This window comes from Balaenoptera borealis (genome assembly GCF_965194805.1).
Source record: "Balaenoptera borealis genome assembly, chromosome: 1".
Lineage (NCBI taxonomy): Eukaryota > Metazoa > Chordata > Mammalia > Artiodactyla > Balaenopteridae > Balaenoptera > Balaenoptera borealis.
The window spans coordinates 14,686,487-14,708,428 of NC_138860.1; the positions used below are offsets into that span (position 1 = coordinate 14,686,487).

A 21,942-nucleotide genomic window follows, 5' to 3' on the forward strand; every position below is an offset into this window, starting at 1 on the left:
CCACAATGTTCATTGCAGCACTATTTACAATAGCCAGGACATGGAAACAACCTAAGTGTCCAACGATAGATGAATGGATAAAGAAGATGCGGTACATATATACAATGGAATATTACTCAGCCATAAAAAGGAACGAAATTGGGTCATTTGTAGAGATGTGGATGGACCTAGAGTCTGTCACACAGAGTGCAGTAAGCCAGAAAGAGAACAACAAATATTGTATATTAATGCATATATGTGGAATCTAGAAAAATGGTACAGATGAACCTACTTGTAGGGCAGGAATAGAGACGTAGACGTAGAGAACGGACATGTGTACGCAGGGGGAAGGGGAGGGTGGGATGAACTGGGAGATTAGGTTTTACATAAATACACTACCATGTGTAAAATAGACAGCTAGTGGGAACCTGCTGTATATAGCATAGGGTGCTCAGCTCGGTGCTCTGTGGTGACCTAGATGGGTGGGATGGGAAGGAGGTCCAAAAGGGAGGGTATATAGGTATACATATAGCTGATTCACTTCTTTGTACAGAAGAAACTAACACAACATTGTAAAGCAATTTTACTCCAATTAATAAACAATAACTCATTTCTAGAGGCTCCTGATGAGAAAAGGTTGGGAAACCATCTAGTTCCATAAAAATTGCTTCTGAATACTGAGAAATGAATTGGACTTTTAAGTTATGATTTATTGGGGTATTATTTTATGCCAGACATTACACTAAAGGCTCTTGTATACATGTTCTCATTTAATTATTGCAACAACCTGTGGCATAGATCTCATCATCCCCATTTTACTAGTGAGGAAATCAGTTTGGAGAAAAAAGTACCCCAGGTCATCCTGGGGAAAGAAGTGACAGGATTCTCAACTAAATCCTGAGTCTAAAGTCACTGCTCTTCACCAGTGTGCCCACCATGCCTTTCTTTTAAATTACAGCCTCCCAAAACATTGCTATTCCATTTGCATTTTAATTGCTCAAAAACATCTTACAATCAATATTACCTTGTTGCTCCATGTGATTGTATTGAGATCTGGGTGTCAGGAGCTGTTAATACCTCTCTCCATCCCAATGCTTCCCATGTCCCTGGCACACAGTAGATACCTAAGAATGCATCAGAATAAATGCTGTGTTCCTGGTCTCTGGTGTTAGTAATGCCAAACAATTTTGACAACATTAGTAACTCTTTGACTCAGTGGGACAGGCAATGGGCTCAGTCTGAGGGCTACCCCTCCTCACCTTATGGTTTCTATTCCTATGGGAGTGGAATGGGGTGGAAACATCTAACAAACAAATCAACTGAACAACAAAGTTTCAGCTACAGAGACTTATGAGAAGAAAATAACATAGGTGACTTGGTGTATTAGTTTCTTACTGCTGTTCTAACAAATTACCACACATTTAGTTTCTTAAAACAACACAGTTACCATCACTCAGTTCTGGAGTTCAGAAGAGTTCAAACTAGATCTTGCTGGGCTAAAATCAAGGTATTGGCAGGGCTGGGTTCCTTTTGGAGGCTCCAGCAGGGAATCTGTTTCTTTGCCCTTTCCAGCTTCTGGAGGCCGTCTGTGTTCCTTGGATCACAGTTCCTTTTTCTGTCTTTAAAACCAGCAGCATAGCATTTTCAGATCTCTTCCCTAACTCCCACTCTCCTACCTCTGCTTATAAGGACCTTTATGATTACATTGGTTGCACCTAGATAATCCCTCCATCTCCTTAATTTAATCACAACTGTGAAGCCCCTTGGCCATATAAGGTAACATATTCACCGGTTTCAGCGATTTGGATGAGGACATGTTTGGGAGCCATTATTCTGCTTACCACATTTGGTGAGGAGTGGCATAGTTCAGATGGATAGGACAGACATCAAGTTGGAGGTGAATATTAGTCTTATAGTTTGGATTTTAATTAGCTTGTACAAGACACCTACTGAGACAGGCCTTTTTTTTTTTTATTTTGGAGTATAGTTGATTTACAGTGTTCTGTTAGTTTCAGGTATATAGCAGAGTTGATTCAGTCATACACATACATATATCCATTCTTTTTCAGATTCTTTTCCCATTTAGGTCATCACAGAATACTGAGTAGAGTTCGCTATGCTTTACAGTAGGTCCTTCTTGATTATCTATTTTATATATAGTATTGTGTATATGTTAATCCTAAACTCCTAATTTATCCCTCCCCTGCTGCGTTTCTGCTTTGGTAACCGTGTTTGTTTTCAAAGTCTGTGAGTCTGTTTCTGTTTTGTAAATAAGTTCATTTGTATTATTACTATTTTTTTTTTAGATTCCACACATAAGTGATATTGTATGATACTTTCTCTGTCTGACTTCACTTAGTATGATAATTTGTAGGTATATCCATATTGCTACAAATGGCATTATTTCATTCTTTTTTATGGCTGAGTAATATTCCCTTGTACATAAGCACCACATCTTTATCCATTCCTCTGTCAGTGGACATTTAGGTTGCTTCCACGTCTTGGCTATTGTAAATAGTGCTGCAGTGAACGCTGTGGTGCATGTATCTTTTCGAATTATGGTTTTCTCCAGATATGTGCCCAAGAGTGGGGTTGCTGAGTCATGTGGTAATTCTATTTTCAGTTTTTTAAGGAACCTCCATACTGTGCTCCATAGTGGCTGTACCAGTTTACATTCCCACCAGGGTTGTAGGAGGGTTCCCTTTTCTCCACACCCTCTCCAGCATTTATTGTTTGTAGATTTTTTGATGATGGCCATTCTGACTGGTGTGAGGGGATAACTCACTGTAGTTTTGATTTGCATTTCTCTGATAATTAGTGATGTTGAACATCTTTTCATGTGCTTTTTGGCCATCTGTATGTCTTTGGAGAAATGTCTACTTAGAACTTCTGCCGATTTTTTGAGTGGGTTGTTTGTTTTTTTTATATAGAGCTGCATGCTCTGTTTGTAAATTGTGGAGATTACTCCCTTGTCAGTCACTTTGTTTGCAAATATTTTCTCCCATTCTGTGGGTTGTCTTTTCATTTTGATTATCGTTTCCTTTGCTGTTCAAAAGCTTTTAAGTTTAATTAGGTCCCATTTGTTTATTTTTGTTTTTGTTTCCATTACTCTAGGAGATGGATCCAAAAAGATACTGCTACGATTTATATCAGAGTGTTGTGCCTATGTTTTCTTCTAAGACTTTTATAGTATCTGGCCTCACATTTAGGTCTTTAATCCATTTTGAGTTTATTTTTGTGTATGGTGTTAGAGAATGTTCTAATTTCATTCTTTTACATGTAACTATCCAGTTTTCCCAGTACCACTTATTGAAGAGACTGTCTTTTCTCCATTGTGTATTCTTGCCTCCTTTGTCATAGATTAGGTGACCATAGGTGTAAGGGTTTATCTCTGAACTTTCTATCCTGTTCCATTGATCTGTATTTCTGTTTTTGTGCCAGTACCATAACATTTTGATTACTGCAGGTTTGTAGTATAGTCTGAATTCAGGGAGTCTGATTCCTCCAGCTCCGTTTTTCTTTTTCAGGGTTGCTTTGGCTTTTCGGGGTCTTTCGTGTTTCCATACAAATTGTAAAATTTTTGTTCTAATTCTATGAAAAATGCCAGTGGTAATTTGATAGGGATTGCATTGAATCTGTAGATTGCTTTGGGTAGTATAGTCATTTTCACAATATTGATTCTTCCAATCCAAGAACATGGTATATCTTCCTTTCTGTTTGTGTCATCGTCAATTTCTTTCATCAGTGTATTATAGTTTTCTGAGTACTGGTCTTTTGCCTCCTTAGGTAGGTTTATTCCTTTTGTTGCAATGACAAATGGGATTGTTTCTTTTTGTTGCAATGGTAAGTGGGATTGTTTCCTTAATTTCTCTTTCTGATATTTCGTTGTTAGTATGTAGGAATGCAAGAGATTTCTTTGCATTAATTTTGTATCCTGCTAATTTACTGAATTCATTGATGAGCTCTAGTAGTTTTCTGGTAGCATCTTTAGGATTTTCTACGTATAATATCGTGTCATCTGCAAACAGTGATAGTTTTACTTCTTTTCCAATTTGGATTCCTTTTATTTCTTTTTCTTCTCTGATTGCCGTGGCTAGGACTTCCAAAACTATGTTGAATAAAAGTGGTGAGAGTGGGCAACCTTGTCTTGTTCCTGATCTTAGAGGGAATGCTTTCAGCTTCTCACTGTTGAGAATGATGTTAGGTGTGGGTTTGTCATATAGGGCCTTTATCATGTCGAGGTATGTTCTCTCTATGCCCACTTTCTGGAGAGTTTTTATCATAAATGGGTGTTGAATTTTGTCAAAAGCTTTTTCTGCATCTGTTGAGGTGATCATATGGTTTTTATTCTTCAGTTTGTTAATGTGGTGTATTACACTGATTGATTTGCAGATATGGAAGAATTCTTGCATCTCTGTGGTAAATCCCACTTACTTATGGTGTATGATCCTTTTAATGTATTGTTGGATTTGGTTTGCTAGTATTGTGTTGAGGATTTTTGTGTCTATGTTCATCAGTGATACTGGCCTGTAATGTTCTTTATTTGTTGTGTCTTTGGTTTTGGTATCAAGGTGATGGTGGCCTCGTAGAACGAGTTTGGGAGTGTTCCTTCCTCTGCAATTTTTTGGAATAGTTTCAGAAGGCTAGGTGTTAACTCTTCTCTAAATGTTTGATAGAATTCGCCTGTGAAGCCATCTGGTTCTGGATTTTCGTTGGAAGTTTTTTAATCACAGTTCCAATTTCAGTATTTGTGATTGGTCTGTTCTTATTTTTTGTTTCTTCCTGGCTCAGTCTTGGAAGGTTGTACGTTTCTAAGAATTTGTCCATTTCTTCTAGGTTGTCCATTTTATTGGCGTATAGTTGCTTGTAGTAGTCTCTTGTGATCCTTTGTATTTCTGTGGTGTAAGTTGTAACTTCTTTTTCATTTCTAATTTTATTGATTTGAGCCCTCTTTTTTTTCTGGAGTCTGGCTAAAGGTTTATCAGTTTTGTTTATCTTTTCAAAGAACTAGCTTTTAGTTTCATTGATCTTTGCTCTTGTTTTCTTTGTCTCTATTTCATTTATTTCTGCTTTGATCTTTATGATTTGTTTCCCTCTACTAACTTTGGGTTTTGTTTGTTCTTCTTTCTTGTATTACTTTAGGTTTAAGGTTAAGTTGTTTATTTGAGATTTTTCTTGTTTCCTGAGGTAAGATGTATTGCTATAAACTTCCCTCTTAGAACTGCTTTTGCTGTGTCCCATAGGTTTTGGATTGTCGTGTTTTCATTGTCATTTGTCTCTAGGTATTTTTTTGATTTCCTCCTTGATTTCTTCAGTGATCCATTGGTTGTTTAGTAGCATATTGTTTAGCCTGCACATGTTTGCGGGTTTTTTTATGGTTTTGTCCTTATAATTGATTTCTAACCTTATAGCGTGGTCAGTAAAAGATGCTTGATATGATTTCAGTTTTCTTAAATTTACTGAGGCTTGCTTTGTCACCCAGCATGTGATCTGTCCTGGAGAATGTTCCATGTGTACTTGAGAAGAATGTGTATGCTGCTTTCGGATGGCGTGTTCCATAAATATCAATTAAGTCCATGTGTTCTGATGTGTCATTTAAGGCCTGTGTTTCCTTATTGATTTTCTGTCTGGATGATCTGTCCGTTGACGTAAGTGGGGTGTTAAAGTCCCCACTATTATCGTGTTACTGTCGATTTCTCCTTTCATGGGTGTTAACATCTGGCATATATATTGAGGTACTCGTATGTTGGGTGCGTATGTATTTACAATTGTTATATCTTCTTGGATTGATCCCTTGATCATTTTGTAGTGTCCTTCTTTGACTCTTGTAACAGTCTTCATTTTAAAGTCTGTTTTGTGTGATATGAGTATTGCTACTCCAGCTTTCTTTTGATGTCCATTTGCATGGAATACCTTTTTCTATCCCCTCAGTTTCAGTCTGAATGTGTTCCTAGATCTGAAGTGGGTCTCTTGTTGACAGGATATATATGGGTCTTGTTTTGTATCCATTCAGCCAGTCTGTGTCTTTTGTTTGGAGCATTTAATCCATTTACATCTAAGGTAATTATTGGTATGTATGTTCTTATTGCCATTTTAGACACTTAGGTTCTTTGACATATATATCTATTGTCATACAATTTGTGGTTCAGTATGCTTATAGTAAGTTTCAAAATCTTGTAAGGCATGTCCCCTCCACTCTGTTTCTTTGAGATCTTAATGTGGAAGATAACCATGTTCTTTGCATAGCTTTTCCGATTTCAGAGCATTGGTTCACTAGGCAGCAGTAAGGAGATGGAGTGCTATAATATCAGAGCTTGTTCTGTCTTGTTTTACTTACGTGAAATTTTGTATTACATGTATGGAAAATTATAGAGCAAATGTTGCTTTTTCTTTGTACTTAATTTTAACTTAAAAATAGAAGTAAATTCACATATCTTATTGAGTTAAATTATGTAATTGTTATAATCACTCTCAAATATGCTGTCCTGATTGTTTTACTCTTTTTTGGCATCTCTTTATTTTATTATTTATTTATTTATTTATTTTTGGCTATGTTGGGTCTTCATTTCTGTGCGAGGGCTTTCTCTAGTTGCGGCAAGTGGGGGCCACTCTTCATCGCGGTGCGTGGGCCTCTCACTATTGCGGCCTCTCTTGTTGCGGAGCACAGGCTCCAGACGCGCAGGCTCAGTAGTTGTGGCACACGGGTTTAGTTGCTCCGCGACATGTGGGATCTTCCCAGACCAGGGCTCAAACCCGTGTCCCCTGCACTGGCAGGCAGATTCTCAACCACTGCACCACCAGGGAAGCCCTCTCTTTATTTTATAATCCCCTAATTTTTCTAGAGAAAAATTACTTAGAAGTACACTCTTTGTAAAAGATTAGATCGTACTTTTAAAAAGATTAGATTGTATTTAGTTTTATTATTTATATTCCTCAGTTAATGATCACAGAATTACATCATTCACCTCATTAAATAGATACAGCATCTCTCTCTTGAACAGTGTATGAGCCTAGTATATGTCTGCATCCACATAGCAGCATATTATCATTATTCTTGAAGTGCTGGCAATTCCTGCTTTGTGTCCAGTTTGACAGTTCCTAAGAGCCATCTCTATTTCATTTCTCAATGTTTGTCAGTATTTAGAGTTTATTAGATAATTATTTCCATTTGTGTATTTCAACACATGAATCCCATCTGGTGGCTGAAGTGGGTAATTACAGACCATCCATTGCCTAGGAAAAAATAATACATATTTCTGTGTATTGCTTTTAAGTTTAAGGAAATCATTAGTTCTTGAAATTAATAAGAAGGTTGAATTGCATATTTTTGTGAATTATAGTTGTATTACTTTATTGTACATTTTTAAACAAAAATGAAGCTAAAGTGATTTTATTTAGGTTGTTAGGTGATCATCATTTATGAATACTAAAGTTTGATTTTTGTGGTGAATATGTCATGTATTATATAAAGGAGCACTTAATTTCTTCACGTTTATTTGTTCTCTTTAGGTAAGGCAAAGAGAATCTTTACAGTTTTGTTTGTATCACTTGTTTGGTATAACTTTAAAAAATAGATACTCCATAGTTAAAGTTCAGGTCATTTGTTGTCATGATTGCTTAACTGTAGGTTTTAAGTGTATGAAGGCTTACTGTATAATCACAGAGAATACATGTCTGAAAGACTTAAATTCAGTTAGAGCAGAAAAAATTATTAAAAATTTACAGGTGTGTTTATCAGAAGTTAAATATTAAAGCATTTTTATTCAGTCAACTGCAAATCTGAATCATGATAATAAGTCTTTACATATGGGGAATGAATAGGCTCATGAGACTTTTTTCATTTAGAGTAAAACCTTTAAAATCCAGTCCTCAGAGAATGGTTTCCAAAGCCCCACATTTTATTCACTTGATAGTGCCAAGATGTTGGAGTATATATCATATACCAGATCACTCCATTATCTTAGTTTCCATGAATAGACTATCATCTGAAGTTTCAAAAAAAACGATTGGTTGAGTTTCAGTTAATAAGAGTAACTGAATAACTGATCAGTAACTGAAAGGAATAATAATTAGCCTGAAACTCTGATTTTTGTTGACTATTTCTATCCATAGATAATCACAGTACCAAATTTTTGTGTAGAAAAGTGAAATGTACTACCTTTTTTTTTTTTTTTTTTTAAGTTACTAAAGCTTTTACAATTTGAAGGACTTTGCTAAATTATTCTTTGGAGAAGTATAGAACTCTAGGCTCCTTTTAAGTGGTTTATATGTTCTCTGTATGTAAATATAAGGTACCTCAGGAGTAATCTGGCTTTGTAGAGGATATAGATCAACAAAATTTTATATTTCATAAATATAAAGGTAGATACATAGCTGTGATTCAATTTATTTTGGAACGTTCATTTGTGTTTTTTTGCATAAGTGCTGCTGAGTCTCACTTACGTGTCTGTTCTTACTTAACAGAATCAAAGAATCTTCAGGATGGCAACAAGTGTTTACAAGCCCGTATTTGGATTGGACTATTGAACGAGTAGCTTTAAATGCAAAGGTGGTTGGAGGTCCACATGGAGACAAAGACAAAATGGTCGCCGTTGCCTCGGAGAGTAGCATCATCTTATGGAGTGTCCAAGACGGAGGGAGTGGAAGTGAAATTGGTAGGAAAAATCTTGTTTACGCTGTTGTATATAATGTTCTGAAGTTTAAGAGGGATTGCCCATAAATATCAAAACTAGTTATTGGACTAGTTATTAGTTAGCTAGAGCTGCTGCATCTTATTTTCAGGGTCCAGTAATGTACAGGGCTGCTCAATGTGAGAGGAATGACCTGGTAAGTAGGGAAAAACACTGAAACCTGACTGCTCTGGAAGAATGTGCTTTTCCTGAATCCTATTTAGTGGTGGCTGCTTTCTCTCCACCTCTTTGCTACCACTGGGCCCGAAGATGGGGTGAATGACTTTCTTGTTCCTCCTCATTTGTTGCTTCCAGGCCAGAAAGTCTCAAGCTTTTAAATCTCTTCGTAATTTCACTTGACATTCTAATTCAGGACCATTAAGAGTTTTTGTTTGTATAGGTTTTATCTATTGATATTTACCATAATAGGAATTAAAACTGAAATTTTAATAACTGCTTATTAATTTTAAAAATAACATAAATAAGCCCATTGCATGGTAACATGAATAACATTTTTAATGAAGAATAACTATATTTCCAAAAATTTTTGTGGGAAGAGTGGCAATGGTTTACAATTTTGTAAACCTCTTTAATGTTTTATTGAATTCTGATACCTATTTCTGCTTTCAGTCTGCTATGTTCTGTTACTCTGGTTGAACTACATGAAGAGAATTTGGCTTCACACAGATACATAGTTGAAAAAAACATATTTTTATATAGTGTTTTCAGATAATTGTGGATAGTGTTTGCTTCTGTCCCAAAATTTTGAAATGATATCTATGAACTCTGCTCATACAGATCATACTTTGTTAAATTAAAATCCATCAATCTGTTTTGTACTTTGAATGGATCTTTTGTCCTTACATAATTTTATAACATGATGCATTTGGAAAGTGTTGGTTTATTCTGAGTCATGTAGATCTTCCAACTGTTGATACCTTTCATTGTACAAGAGTAAAAAAAAAAAAAAATCACATTTATTACTATAACCACTGATCACATCTCTGAACTTTATTGTGTTAGGAAGTTGTCACGCTCACTGTGGCAGATAAACGTTTTCCAGAATTCTGATATTCACTTGAAACACTGAGTTTGTATCATTAAAGTAACAGGTCCACTTTTCTCACTTTTTAGGAAAGTCTACCAGATAACCAAATCTGAATTACCATAGTTTGTTCATCGTGCTTTCACATGAAAATGGTACGCTATGAGAAGAGCAGCTAGTTTCCTCTTAGCTCCAGCAATTGGGAAGATGCTTCTCCTCGACACAGTCATGGTACTTAGTCACACAGAATATTCAGAAGACATACACTCAAAATTGAGACTTAGTCAATACATATTCTTACACAGATTGCTTCATCCAGGAAATTCTTAAGTTAAACTGGCCTCTTTTTCTTTCATTGAAAATGTGCAGCAGAGAAGAATTTAATCACTACCAGTACAATTTACTGCCACTGCTTTGTTTCATGCTAAGGTGCTTGCCCTTTTTACCCAACATTGCTTTGCACCATTAGTGCAAAGATCAACGGTAATGTTCTAGGATAAAGTGTGATATTCATAAGTTTTCAACACTTTGAATATTTCAACACCATGTGTGTTTGTGGCCAGATACTCGGGTAAAAGATCTCTGATGACTGGCTGGTACTAATACTGGATGAACAGAAACAAAACACCAGGTCCAGCCACATCTGTGTATTCATTTTTGTAAGACAAAAATGCAATTTTGCAGACAACCTACTGTCTGCACCAGTCTTTAATTCGAGGACTTACTGTGTCATTGAAAAGTGCCAGTGTTGTGGTTTCTTTTACTGACATTTCATCCAGCAGACATTCACCGTCGCCGTCCGTCCAAGCTTTCTTAGTCTCCCAGTGATTGTGTGCCCTCCTCTAGCCAGTGCAATGCCATAACTTACCCTGTAGGATGATTCAGTGGCTTTTTCATTTCTAGTTTGAAAATCTGTAACAATTTGTGGCTTTTAAAACGCTTTTTCCAGCTTCATTTAAAATATTTCTTTAAACTCTGAGTATTTGGTCTCAGGGAACCCACAGCTGGCTTTATAATACTGTTCAAAATTGTTCTGTTGCATAGGCACAATAAGGCAAGCTATTAATGTCTATAAAGTTGAGGGAAAGATGACTTTTGTTATTTAAAATTTTTATATACAGTTTTGCCCAGTTTGCTTAGAGACCTCCCTTCCTTGAATCAGAGAACTCTGCTATGTCGTATGTATCTTTGTCAGCACTGTTAGATTCAGGTGGTGCAGCTCTGGGCTGAAAGGCAAGTTAAGTATAAGAAAAATATATTAAAAATAATTTATTTTATAATATTTTAAACAGTTTCAGGTAAAATTTAAAAATTAAGAAAGGTTTTCAGAACATTTTAAAAACTAATATTGCAAAACAACAAAGTGTACTTCTTGTGTTTCTTTGTAGGCACAAGGAAAACTTGTATTTTAAAATAATTATAGCAGATGTAACTGAAGACAACTAATAAAAGCATAGTGGAAGTATTTAGGCCAAACTAAGTTAGTCTTGGGAAACTTAGTTAGTTATACCCCAGCCTACCACCATAAACCATTCTAGAAAATATAAGAACACATATGCAGATGCCATTGTCTAAATGGTGACCTCATCACATGTCATGTAGCCTCTGGAAAACTCCTCTGTACATTCTTGAGATAATGAGAGTTTGTTAAAAAAAAGGCAAGTAGTGCTTTAGTATCACCATGAAAATAGTCTTGACTTCAGACTTCTGGAGGGTTCTCAGAGACCAAGGATTCCTAGACCATACTTAAAGAGAATCATTGTTCTAGACCATTTTCCTTCCCTTCTCTCCCAGCTACTCCCCCGATCCCTGCGCCTGCCCACATTTCGAATCTCATACCATCCGAATTTACGCTTGATGTAGTCCTCAGCTGCCCTCTAGATTACTATCCTTCATGCCTTTGAAATGACTAACCCTGATTTTCCAACTCAAAAATTCTTTAACTCCACTGGGATCTTCACTCATTACTTCCCTTTTTATAGGCTTGGATTCCATCATTATAATCACTCTAGCATAGAGCCTCAATTTTCTTGTATCTTTCCCTTTGCCTTACCTACCTGGAGAAACGACATCCCTGGCCAAATCGACCTTTCCCCCTGAATATTAAAGGTGGTGAGGAAAAAGAAATGCATATGCACACAAAACAATAGTCTCAATCCGTGACCTCTACTCTCAAGTGGGCCTTAAAAGGCTACCCAGAAATCCTACTACATTACCCTTGTCAGTTCTGCCACTCTCTTAGATGACTGTTTCATACCTTTTTCTTTTTCCTTGAACTTCCAACACCTTCTGTCATCCTCATTGAGGGCTTAGAGAAAACCAGAAGAGACTTTTCCTAAATTCCTTCAATCATATCTGCCCATCTACGTGTATCTGTGCTCATATAATCTGTTATCACATTTATTACTGTGATTAAATTGTCTCTGATCTTATCTAAGGCCAACTCCTTATATCCAGCTGTGTACTATGTCCTATTTCCTTCTACCTACTGGAGACATTGCTCTAGTAGTTATTCCACTCTGTTGGATCATTTCCATCCTCATACAGCTGTGCTTTAATTCTGCCTTAAAATCAACAGCAAAAACTACCCTATGTTCTCTTCCAGTTTTTGCTTCATTTTTCTGTTCCTCTTAAAGCAAGTGAGAGTAGTTATCTGATCTTGTTTCTATATCCTCCTCTTCTCTTTAGAAGTTGCTCTAATTATGCCCCCAACCACCCTATAAAACTACTCCTGTTAGTGTGACCCATGATCTGTACTCTGCTATATCCTAGGATCAGTTTATAGTCTTCATCTGATTAGAACTGTCATTTGATAATATTTGATATAGTTGATTACTCTTTTCCTTTTGAAGACTTTCTTTGGCTTCTAGGACACCTTATTGTCTTGATTTTTATTATAGCTCTTTGTTTCTTCTCAGTTCCTTTGGATAGTTCTTCCTTATTTGCCTAATTTCAAAATCTTGGCATGCCCTAGGGCTCAGTCCTTGGACTTCATTCCTCTATATCTGTGTCTGGTCCTCAAGATCATTCCGAGGTTCAGTGACTTGCTAGGAGGACTTAGAGGACTCAGCACATAGAGGTACTTAGAGCTCTGGTTTATTACAGTGAAAGCATGCAAAGCAAAATTGACAAGAGAGAAGACATATGGGGTGAAGTTCAGTGGAAACCAGGTACAAGCTTTCAAGAGTTCCCTTCCAGTGGTATCTCCTAGGACATGCTTAATCCTACAGCAGTGAATTGTGACAAACTTGTGAGATGTCTACCAGGGAAGAAGCTCACTAGAGACTTGGTACCCAAGGTTATTACTAGAGGCTAGTCACTTAAGTACCCTCTGCCTAGCCTGTACAAAGATTCCAGATTCCCAAAAGGAAAGCAGATGTTCAGCTTAAACGCCATTGTTTACACAGCAGTTTAGGCTTTTTGTCAGCATAGATTAGATTTCTTTTGTCTAGAATTTCATGAGTGGAGTTATGTAGTTAGTATGTGTTCTTTTGTCTCTGGCTTCTTTCATTCTACATAATGCTTTTGAGATTCATCCATGTTGTTGAGTGTATCAGTGGTTCATCCCTTTTTATTGTTGAGTGGTATTCCATTGAATTAATATTCCAGAATTTGTTTATCCATTCATCTGTTGCTAGACATTTGGTTTATTTCCAGTTTGGAGATATTAGGAATAAAGCTGCTATGAAGGTAGCAATCTTTCTTTGGACATTTTTTTTTTTAAAACATCTTTATTGGAGTATAATTGCTTTACAATGGTGTGTTAGTTTCTGCTGTATAACAAAGTGAGTCAGCTATACATATACATGTATCTCCATATCGCCTCCCTCTGGCGTCTCCCTCCCACCCTCCCTATCCCACCCCTCTAGGTGGTCACAAAGCACTGAGCTGATCTCCCTGTGCTATGCGGCTGCTTCCCACTAGCTATCTACTTTACATTTGGTAGTATATTTAAGTCCATGCCACTCTCTCACTTCGCCCCAGCTTACCCTTCCCCCTCCCCATGTCCTCAAGTCCATTCTCTACGTCTGCGTCTTTGGACATTTTTTAAATTAAATATCTAGGAGTGGAATTTCTGGGACATATGAAAAGTGTTGGTTTATGTTATGAGAAAATGCACCACTGTCTTCCAAGCGGTTATTACCACTTTACATTTCTGCCAGCAATGTGTGAGAGTTCTGGCTCTGAACCCTTACCAACACTTTTTTATTGTCATTCTTAATTTGAGCCATTCTAGTGGATGTGCAATGATGTTAATGTTGGTTTTAATTGCATTTCCCTAACTACTAATGATATTGAGCATCTTTTCATGTCCTTATTGACCATTTGTACTGTGTTTTTGAGAAGTGTCTTAAAATCATTGCCCTCTTTTTATGAGATTGTCATCCTATTGTTGATTAGTAATAGGTCTGTACATAGATTAGTGGTTTGCAACGAGGGATAATGTCGTCCTCCAGGGGACCTGTGGAAACGTCTGGATACATTTTTGGTTGACACCATTGAGGGAGGACTCTTCTCTCTTTCTCTCCAACTCCCCCCACCTCACTTTCCCTTTCCCTCTCCCTCTCCCTAACATCCCTCCCTCATTCCCTCTTCTCTCTTCCTCTTTTTGAAATTCAGTTACATTTTAGGCCACTTCATATTGGCCTAGACACCACTGAGGTGCTATTTTTTTTTCCAATTTCTTTTCTCCCCCTTCTTCAGTTTAGATCAATATCTTTACTGTCTTTTGCCCTTTTGCTGCAGCATTCATTTAATCTGCAGTTAAGCTCATCTAGTAAGTTTTTTATTTGAGATGCTGGACTTTTCAGCTCTAAGATTGCCTATTTTGATTCTATTTTAGTTTGTTTCTCTGCTGAGATTTCTTGTGTATTCACTCATTATGTCTTACTTTTTGCTAAATGCAACATATTCATTATAGCTGTTTTATTAGTTTTTGTCTGCTAATTCCACTATCTGCACCATCTCATTTATTTTGAGTTACGTTTTCCTGCTTCTTCACATGTCTAGGAAGTTGTGATTATATGTTCGGCTTGTGCATGATACATTATGTAGGGAGTATGAATTATTATTATTATTATGTAGGGAGTAACAATGCTGTCTTCTTTTAAAAGATGTGAGTTTTGTTCTGGCAGGCAATTAAATTACCAGAGGATCTTTATCCTGCTAGGCTTGTTTTTTTTTGCTTTGTTAAGGACAGGTAGCCTTTTTCACCTTTATTTTTTATTTTAGGGCATGGCTCCTACTCAGGGTGTGGTGTTATCTTTTTGGAGTCTTAACTGAATGCCTGAAGAGTGAGTCTTACTGAGCTGGAACTATTGAATCCACCCACAAATGACCTCTGCTATTTCCACTTAGCTCCCAGGCCTACAGCAGCCTCTCTCTTTTATTCCTCGGGGGTTCTCACCCAGCCCAGGTGCAGCCTGGTCTCAGCCAAGGCAGAGGAAAACTTCCCCTGTACAGATTCTGCGCCATCTCCACTCCCACGCTGGTGCATTTCCCTTCTTTCTTTCTTGCACCTTGTTCATAAATTCTAGCTGCCTCAACAGCTCTAGACTCTGATCTCAGCTTTCTCAGTTGAGGGAAACCATCACTTGATTTTCCCTTGGGTTTCACGTCCCTGTGGTCAGGAGAGCTTATACAGAAAGCCAGTGTGATCCTGGGGCTTATCTTGTGTATTTACTGTGTTTCAAATCTTCTGCTCCCTATTGTCTAGTGCCTAAAAACAGTTGCCTCATGTGTTTTGGCCAGGTTTTCTTTATGGTGAGGAATAGTCTGATGCCATTTATTACATCATGACTGGCAGTGAAAGTCCCCCCTAAAACTTTAGGGGAAAAAAAAAACTTAAAAATTTTGAAATTATAATATACTGGTAAGTATACAGAAAAGAAATCAGTTGTGGTTTTTTGTTTGTTTGTTTTTTCAAATTGCCACTTGTAACATACCAATTAGTGAAGGAGATTTTATGCCTTGCTTTTTTTTTTTCCCCCAAAAAAAGGGTGTGGTCAGTAACTACCTTATGAGATGGTAGATAGTAATTTGTTCATGTAAAAGAGATTATTTGTTGTTACAAATATTCTTTAGAACCTGACAGCACCATCTGAAGAAAATTGTTAGGGCTGGTGTATCCATGATAGAGCTTCCCCAGAGGCTGAACGCCTTCATTATCACTTACATGAGACATGGCTGCTGGATTGCTGCCATAAGCAGGGCCCCTTAAGACAGGAGCTCGTCATTACTTATACTGGTGTCCTCCTTGTGGATAGGGGTCAGCATTGTTGAGTCTAAGCAGGGGTGACACTTGAAATTTCTTGAGATCATTCAGAATGTCTTGCTTGATTTCACAGAATCTCATTCTTCTCTCGAGTAATCAGTGTTTGTTGGTTTTCCTGTTTTTATTTCTACCTTTCACATAGCCCATAGTACTGAATATAGTCATCTTAACATGTTCTGAAAAATTGTCTAGCATCAAGATTAAAGTACCATAATACATGAGAGTCCCTGAAGTTGCGTGTGAAATGATTACTCTCTGCTTTGAAGTGGCAAGTTAATTTCTCAGCCAGTTCTGATCAGAGAGCTTATTAGCTTTTGTATGTGTGTTGTGTTTTATTTTGCTCTGGTTTTTTTGGTTGACAGATTGGGCTGAGATGATCTATTCATGTGTATAAATATGTATTTATGAGTACATCAAAGTTAAAATGTACATATGGAAGACATTCTTAGCAATACTTTCCAGATTTGTTTTTCATTTTTGTCCAGTGTATATCATTTTTCTTTCTGCTAGATGCCTGGCTTTTTCAAGATTGGTTAAGCATTTTCAAGGTGTTGTTTATTGCCACTGGTCTTGTCTTGTATATAGTACACTTCTGAACATAAAGAAATATCCCTCATTCGTGTAAGATTCAAAAGAAATCAGTTATCTTTTCTGGCTTATGCTTTTTAACATATTACAGTTGCATTTAATTGGTTTGTTTCTTCCGATGAGTTCTTCAAAGCCTTGTGAATCCTTGTTTTTCTCAGCTAGATGCTGAGAAAATTGTTCGTGTTGTCACACATTAGGTACTTTTTTAAAAATAAAAAAACTGATACTTGAAACAGCTAAAGATCCATGTAAAACAATATTTTATAGTGAGGCTTATTTTCTAGCATAATTAAGTAAAAAGGTATTTCTCATAAGGTGCTTTTCAAGTAATACTATGTAAATATCAAAATTGGATTCTAACATTTTTAAGGTGAAAGTGAGCCTTGAGACATTTAGCTTGGACCCTATTTTATAGATCAGGTAAGTAAGAACCTGAAGGTGGCGAAGTAGGAACCTGAAGGTGGCAAAGAAAGGTATTGTCAGAGCCAGGATTCCGACCCAGAATCTCCTCCCTGCTGGTGTAGTACTCAGCTAAAGAGAGACGACTGTGTAGGGCCATACATGCTATACCAAGGTGAGCCGAGACATTCTTGGCTCTTTTGCTATTAATGTGGGCTATCCTTACAAGGTCCCTCACCTGCAACCCCTCTTCCCTTTTTTCTCAGGTTCCCTGGGCTTACCCATTCCCGATCCCCCAATTTGATGAATTCCTTTTCACCTTTTTAAAAAAACCCAACTCAAATGGCTTCTTTTCTAAGAAATATTCTCAAACTCCTTTTCCTGCCCTCTTTTACTCCTCTGGTTATTACTGTACTCTGTGCATCCTTCTGTTATTATTGCATTAAAATTGGTTGTTTGTATTTTTTTCTTTTAAATCTTAAGTTCCTAGTAATAGCCAGTCTTCTTACGTTTGTTTTTTTTTATTGACGTATAGTTGATTTACAATATTGTGTTAGTTTCAGGCTTACAGCAGAGTGATTCGGATATATATATATATATATATATATATTCTTGTTTTCGATTCTTTTCCATTATAGGTTGTTACAAGATATTGAATTTAATTCCTCGTGCTATACAGTAAATCCCTGTTGTTTATCTATCTTCTCATATTTTTTAATCCCATGGCCTAGTAGAGTTAGTGTCTTTGGAGTGAATTAAATTGAGATCTGCAGTGTTGGGAAACAAGAGGTTTAATAAGCTCTGATAAAGGCCCGAATGTTTGTTTTGAATACAGTGTGACTTCTTGCTGTTTTGTTTTGTCCTTTTCTCTTTTTTGCCTATTTCCAGATTTCTAGATACATTCTGGATAGTTGAGGTGGCCAAGTCTGTGTCTTCAGATTAGTGATTCTCAAATACCGGGTCCATGAGCAGGCTGCCGCTAAATCTCCTGTGGATTTTATAGAAATGCAGTGGGTTTTCCGGTTTAGTGAGTCTGGCATGAATCCAGGGATCCCAGGATTGTTTCTGTTTTATTTTGTTCACTTTAAATCTACACGGTTGTTTTGATGATGAGCTAGGTTTGGGAGCCACAGCTTCAGGTAACAAGCTGTTCAATCAGAGTGAGATTACTTGGGGTAGACTTTTTATTTTTTTTTAACTTTTGGGTTTATTTATTTTATTTATTTATTTATTTATGGCTGTGTTGGGTCTTCGTTTCTGCGCGAGGGCTTTCTCCAGTTGCGGCGAGCGGGGGCCACTCTTCATCGCGGTGCGCGGGCCTCTCATTATCGCGGCCTCTCTTGTTGTGGAGCACAGGCTCCAGACGCGCAGGCTCAGTAGTTGTGGCTCACGGGCCTAGTTGCTCCGCGGCACGTGGGATCTTCCCAGACCAGGGCTCAAACCCGTGTCCCCTGCATTGGCAGGCAGATTCTCAACCACTGCGCCACCAGGGAAGCCCCATACTTGGGGTAGACTTTTATCTGCCGCTTAAGAGCTTACAAGTTTCTTATTTCTGGTTCCCAAAGTGTCTGGAACATAATTTGTAGAAATGAGATGCCTTTAAAAGATGTTTTTAATCTGGGTTTTGATTAATTCGAAAGATGGTGACTGATTAACCTCTATTTTTTATTATCATTTAAGGAGTGTTCAGCCTTGGTGTTCCTGTAGACGCTCTCTTCTTCATTGGTAACCAGTTGGTGGCCACGAGTCATACAGGGAAAGTGGGAGTGTGGAATGCTGTCACCCAGCACTGGCAGGTCGGTTTTAACTAATGCATATTGCAGAAATGAAATTATTTCAGAAACTCATGCTGATTATGCATCTGCTTTATTGTGGAATTCATATTGTTTCTGTTTTGATTATACAGTAAGTCCCCTACATACGAACAAGTTCAGTTCCAAGAGCGTGTTTGTGAGTCCAATTTGTTTGTAAGTCCAACAAAGTTAGCCTAGGTAGCCAGCTAACACAATCTGCTATATAATACTGTACTGTAATAGGTTTATAATACTTTTCACACAAATAATACATAAAAAACAAACAAAAAATAAAGAAAACATTTTTAATCTTACAGTACAGTACCTTGAAAAGTACAGTAGTACAGTACAACGGCTGGCATACGGGGGCTGGCATCGAGTGAACAAGCAAGAAGAGTTACTGACTGGAGGGGGGAGAGGAGGTGGGAGATGGCAGAGCTGAAGGATCGTCAGCAATAGGAGACGGAGGGCAAGCTGCAATTTCACTCACGCCTGACTTTGATGGCACAGGTTCTGGTTCCTTGCTGGATTCAATTCTGTCTACCCTCTTGAAAAAGCGATCCAGTGATGTCTGGGTAGTAGCTCTTTTTTTCTCCTCATAGATGACACGGTAGCACTGGATGCATTCTGAATGGGTGCTGCAGCTTTGGTGTGCTGTTCTACTTTCGGGTCCTGTGCCTCAGAAACTAACAGTGCCTCCTCAAATAAGATCCCCTTGCCATTTCCTGTGTCGTGAATCTCTTCTTAGCAGTACCAGCTACATCACCGCTGCCTTTACGCTTGCTTCCAGATATTCTGGGCTTGAAATAAAGATACTGTACTACTGTACTCTGTACAGTACTGTACAGTAAAGTACACAAAAGCACAACCACTTGTAGAGGATGCATGCACGTGACGGTGCACGCCAGACATGTGAACTAACTTACGTGATTGGACATGCGAACGCACGTTTGCATCTTTGAAAGTTTGCAAGTTGAAGGTTCGTATGTAGGGGACTTACTGTATAGAATATTGAATATATCTACTGGTAAATTTGTTTCTGAATACAAGTTTGACTACATTTTAAAGAATTTTAAGTCACTTTGGAAAATGAGTGGGTTTTTAAACTGGTTTGACATTTCTTTGTTTCCTTGAAAGGTTTTAAGTTTCATGCCTTGGGAATAGTAGTCCAGGCAACTTCATCTCCTGAGTGGGAGCACAGTTCTGTGTGAAAATACATAGCCTGTTCAAGGAAAAGATAGCAAGCTAAATGCTTTCAAGTACTTGAGAGGAACAGGAAGGATATAAGACTAAAAAGGTTATTGCCTGATTCTGAAGGAGAGGGGGAAAATTAAAGGACTTTAAGCAGAGAGTGATTTGACCAGATCCATGTTTTAGAAAGATAACAGTGCTAGCTAACATGAAAAGTGGACTGGAGATCAGGGAAGTAATCCAGCAAAAGAGGCAGAGATTCACCTAAAATGCGTAGACGGCAAAGATGAGGCTATCTGGAAAACATTTCATAAGCCTTCCTAAAACAATAAGGATTGGTATCTGATTAGAAGGAGAGAGAGATGGGTTTCTAGTTCTGACAGTTGAGTGGCTGGTAGTATTTTACATTGATAGGGGACGGAGGCGGAGAATCATATATGCTGGTAGATAGTGTGAGGAATAATTAGAATGACTAAATATGTTTACTTTGAGATTCCTGTGGGTATCCATATACAGGAGCTCACTATATAGTTGGAAGCACCCCTTGGAATTTAGGGAAGAAGAAAAGGGCCAGAAAAAAGTATTTGGAAATCATAATACTTGGTAATTGAAAATGGGAATTGGTAAGATTTTCCATTGAGGGGATATCTGCAGCGAAAGAAAAGCCAAAGTTAAAGTCCTGAGGAACATTAGCTTTTAAGGCAACAAGATAGGAAACCAAGAGCCAAAGTGACACATATGATGCGATTGAGTTATGACATTGGTTCTGTTAGTAGGATATCATTTGCAGATGTATTAATAAGTTAATTAGGTTTTGATTGGGGGAGCAGATTGCAGGAACTAAGGAATTAAAAGATCAGAGATTAGAGTTAGCAAATTCAGAGTGTCTTTCAAGAAGTCTGGTGGTGAAGGACAGCAGAGGAACAAAGTGATAAGGATCAAGGCTAGATGGAGGAAAAGATGTTCAGTGCTTTATTTTACTTCTTCTCTAGGATGGGAGAAGTTTGAGCACGCTTGTCAGTCAGAGAGGGGAGTTGACAGAGAAAGCATTTGAAGGTTGAAAGAACAGAGATGGTTGCTGGTGCCATGGAAGCAAATGGGGTCTAGAACACAGCTGGAGGGGTTGCCCCAACAGAGTAGAGAGACTTCTTTCTCTGCGATGGAAGAGTGAGGAAGGCGTACTGTGGAGGAGAAGGACATTGGAAGTGTGTTTCAAGGATTGCCGAGATTATAAATCTTTATAATGGACCTGGCTGGTACAGTTATGTGAGTTTCTTCCTTAATACTCAGTACTGGGAACAGAAGCAAGAGAAAAGAAAACAGTGTCGGCCTGATTCAGGCTTGGAGATGTAATAAAATGGGTATGACACACAAAGGGATGAGAAAACATAAAGTGGCAAAGTAATTGAAACTGTAAGATCAAGAAGTGAAGGAGTGCCAGGTAAGCAGAGGAGGATGCAGGGATTCAGGGGCTAGAGGGAAGTGAAAGCAGGTTGATGACTTCTAAGGAGTGCGAATTGTTGTGGTCAAAGACTGGAGTTAAGGTTTTGGAGTTGGAGCAGTTCTCAGTGATGGAGCCATTTAAATCATGTGTTGAACTGACTTAAAGATGAAAGTAGTTGAAACAGTGGTCAGAGAACTGTAAGGGTCATCAGGGTGAACATTTAGGTGCCAGAACAGTAATGGAGAATGGGACAAAGAGCTAACTGATCCAGGCGCCCAGCTCCTCAGCAAAAGTGGTGTGTTGATCTGGAAGCTGCAGTCTGGGCAGAGATAGGGTAATTGAATGTCATGATTGGGCCGAGCTTGTGGAGGGACATTCTTAAGATCTTATGGCCGCGCCTGAGATGCTGGGAAAACGGTGAGAGAATGAATGACTTCCGATGAAAGAGATTCCAATCAGAGAAAGTTAAATTTCATTCTAGATGGAGACATGGAAGTCATGTTTGTAGAAAAAAGATACTAACCAAGAGTGAACCTTCCGTATAGGCACAGAAAAGGCAT

At 37.9% G+C, this 21,942-nt stretch overlaps 1 protein-coding gene across 3 annotated transcripts in view; it reads left to right on the plus strand.

Moving 5' to 3' along the window:
* KCTD3 (potassium channel tetramerization domain containing 3) overlaps positions 1-21,942 on the plus strand; it is a 63,848-nt gene that overhangs the window by 17,871 nt on the left and 24,035 nt on the right. For all 3 annotated transcript variants that reach the window (XM_082394304.1, XM_082394303.1, XM_082394305.1), the window contains 2 exons: positions 8,443-8,633; positions 18,635-18,750. In XM_082394304.1, coding sequence (XP_082250430.1) covers positions 8,443-8,633; positions 18,635-18,750 — 307 coding nt within the window. The remainder of the gene's footprint in view (positions 1-8,442; positions 8,634-18,634; positions 18,751-21,942) is intronic.